Source organism: Tupaia chinensis, unplaced genomic scaffold (genome assembly GCF_000334495.1).
Source record: "Tupaia chinensis unplaced genomic scaffold, TupChi_1.0 Scaffold000395_1, whole genome shotgun sequence".
Classification (NCBI taxonomy): Eukaryota; Metazoa; Chordata; class Mammalia; order Scandentia; family Tupaiidae; genus Tupaia; species Tupaia belangeri.
In genome coordinates this window covers 569530-572731 of record NW_006159897.1, presented here as the reverse complement: position 1 = coordinate 572731, position 3202 = coordinate 569530, and the positions used below count along the sequence as shown (strand labels likewise).

At 47.8% G+C, this 3202-nt stretch overlaps 2 protein-coding genes across 4 annotated transcripts in view; one reads left to right on the top strand and one right to left on the bottom strand.

Annotated features, from left to right (window-relative positions):
* CUNH12orf56 (chromosome unknown C12orf56 homolog) overlaps nucleotides 1–390 on the bottom strand; it is a 111160-nt gene extending 110770 nt beyond the window's left edge. The window contains 1 exon segment of the mRNA XM_027774058.1: nucleotides 67–390. Within this exon segment, the coding sequence (XP_027629859.1) occupies nucleotides 67–390 (324 nt within the window).
* Nucleotides 7–3202, top strand: part of XPOT (exportin for tRNA) — a 46562-nt gene continuing 43366 nt past the window's right edge. The window contains exon 1 of one of the 3 annotated variants that reach the window (XM_006154136.2): nucleotides 7–172. The gene's annotated coding sequence lies outside the window, so the exon portion shown is untranslated. Of the gene's footprint in view, nucleotides 178–1621; nucleotides 1845–3202 lie in introns of those variants that run through there. The other 2 variants (XM_014590033.1, XM_014590034.2) reach the window with 2 other exon arrangements.

Here is a 3202-nt window from a genome sequence, read left to right as displayed (position 1 = left end):
GAGAGGCGCGCGGCCCGGGCCAGCTCGGTCTCCGGCGTTAGCGCTGCGGCCGTGGAGGAGGACTACGGCGACGAGGACCAGGGCCGCCGTCTCCGCTCCCTGCGTGCGGCGCCGCTCTGCTGCGCTGACCTGCCCCGGGGAGTGCAGGCGGAGAGGCGGGATGGAGTGATAGGGAAGGTGACTCGGGGATCGGGGCGGCAGGACCGCGAGGAAGTTTGCCAGGGAGGATCGGCCTGGGCAGCTGCGACGCCGGGGAGGGGTTCGGGCCGGGGACCCTCCATGGCGGTGCGCCCCGGGTCTGGGCGGACTGGGTGGGGGCGGGCAGGAGCCGCAGCCGCGGAGGGCGACCCGAGTGCGTGGCCGCTGGTGGCCGGGTGTTTCATCACCCATTGCCACGAGGCTTCTTTAAGGCAGGATCCAGACTGGCCCGGGAGGGTCGGCATCGCCTGTGCCCCCCATGCCCATTTGTAGCCATCGTAGTGCGTCTCACCAGTTTCATCTACAGAAACCTCCAACTTGATTCATCCCCCACGCCAGGGCGAAAGGAGGAAAAGTGTTATTTTCATGTAGTACTCTGCCAGCACGGATGCCCCATTTCTTGTTTAACCCTCCTCGCAGCCCTGCAGGAGTAGAGAAGCATCACGATGTTCCCTTGAACCAGAAAAGCGAGTACTTTTGAAAGTGCTAATTAGTTAGTTGGGGAAGTTACGTTTTATTAAAGCGACTTGTCAGCGTGGTGTTGAAGGGCTGGGAAGATGAAGTGCTACCCTCTGAAACAGTCTGCATTAGGCGTGGAGGAATCTTTCCAAATTGTTTGATTTTGGATTTAACGACTATCCAGGAGAGTTGGGGCTTGGTATCTTGTGTATATTGCTTGCGTCCCCTCAGACCCTTCGCTAGACACGTCAGTGGAGTTTGTACTGTATTGTAACAGATGTTTAAGCCTGCACGGCTAGGTCGTGTTAGAATGTTACATGTGTACACACTGGTGGGGGGGTCCCTTTTTTATAGGGGCGTACATTTTCAGTTGTGTGCACACACACCGGTAATTTAGGTCCATTGCATATCGATTATCCTGTGCCTTTTCTGTGGAGAGTCTTGCTATACCGGCAACTGTAGCAAGCTTGTTTCTGTAAGTTGTTCAGTGAGGGTCTTCAAAAGTCCACAGAAAGTGTGTATTATGAAAAAAACTGCAGGGTTTTCTTTTCTTCATACCAAAATAAACTCATACTTTAAGTCTATTATTTCTTTGAACTTTTTGAAGTCCCTAGTATTAGCAGGGTTTTGTTTGTTTGTTTATTTGTTTGTTTTTGCATAGGGCACATGTGCTTGCCAGAAGAGAGAAGGGAAAGACAGTGAGAGGGAAAGTGAGAAATCTTTCCTGGGTCTGGGAGAAGGGGGATAGCCATGCTGCAGTCCCCTCTCCTCCATTCTCCTCTTCGGATTTTGGGCATGCATACACGGCATGATTTTCAAGCCACCCAATCCAGGACTGGAACCACCATGGACCATGTGGGAATCCAGTTTCTTAACCCCCTAGGCCACCTGCTGGCCCTTGTCCGTGTTTTTCTAGGACTGACTTGTTTTTTTTTTTTTTTTCCTTAAAGCCATGGCAGATTCAAGGAAGCTTTTATAGGACTTACCCGTCTGAGATTCATAGAGACTTGGAAATGTCTTTCCTCTCAGTGTAGGTGTTTTTCAGAGGACCGGTTATCAGATTTTCTTGTCATTTGTGGCTGAAGAGGGGGTACCCACTGCCGTATTTTGTGTTTTTCTATCTGTTCATGATGAGTGTAAGAGGGCTCCCCGCAGTGCCATTCCACACGTGCTGCCTCTGATTTCAGGTAACCTGTCAAGTGCCTACTGTGTGTCAGGCATGCTTTGCGTAACTTGTTTTATTGAATTTTTTCAAGGCTGTGAGGATGATGGCTTTTTCTTTACTTCATAGAAATGGCTCTCTTTCCTCAGGTTTTCTAAGTTGTCCATGTGGCCTCAATGGAATACAAACCCAGGTCTTTCCTAATCTCAATCCTATATTGTAACAAATATTCATGACAGTCCTTGCCGTTTAAGGTTAATAAGAGAAAACTAGTAAGCTGGCAGGGACAACATAGCTTTGCTTAGGAAGAGCATCTAATTCAGTTTGGTAGGGCTGGACGATAGGGGTCAAAGAAGTATTATTGAATGAGATGACTTCTGAGTTGAATTTTGAAGGACAAACAGGGGTTAACCAACAAGAAAGAAACCAGTGTGTGCAAAGATGAAGGGCAGCTCCCCCTGGAGAGCTGCCCTGTGGTTCACTGGCACTAGCCTTACTGAGCTGGGGGGAAGGTGAGTAGTTATTCAGAGGTGTTCAGAGCCAGCACTGGGGGTTCCCTGCCCTGCAAGTATATGAACCGGAACAGAAGGGGCTACGCTTTCTTCAAGACCTTTAGCCCGTACCTTGATTTATCGATTCTGGCAATCGGGGAAGACAGAAAAGAACATTGTAAGAAGGATCCTGTAACCTGGATCTGATTTTGTCCTTAGCATTCCTAGAATGCTGTGTCCCCTGACCCCCAATTAGTCCTGTAGTCTCTCTCTCTCTTTAATTTGTTGTAGGGTGTGTGCACTTGCAAGAGAGAAAAAGGGGAATTGAGAAAACATCCCCCCCAGGGGGAATGGCCACACTGCAATTGCTTCTCCATTCTCCTCTCAGGATTTTGGACACTCATACACACACACCTGGCATGTTTTCCAAGTCTCCAGGTCTGGGACTTGAACCGTGCTGTGGGCCATGGGGATCCAGCTGCCTTAATTGTCACACCACTGGCTGCACTCTTCACTCACCCCACCCCCATGTTCTTTTTATATAATTTAAGAAGCCTTACAGCTTTATAAATGAGAGTAGTGAGACCTTGTCTCATAGGTCTTAGGAGAATAAAAGTGATTTTCACCTCACTTAGAGTTTGTTCCATGTTTGCTTAAATAAATACACATGCAATCAAAAACTAAGCTTTTTGAGACCATGCTCTTGAGCATTTTAGACCCTATATTGCAGAGAAGTAATAACATTACAGAGATTTTTAAAAAAATGTTCATAAATAAGAGTAGTCAGTATTAAGCCACCTGTGAATTTTTGTATATACTGGTTTTTTTAAGTTATTTTATTTGACTTTATTTTTAATTTGACCAGAAAGGGACAGAGAGACAAAGAGGGAGA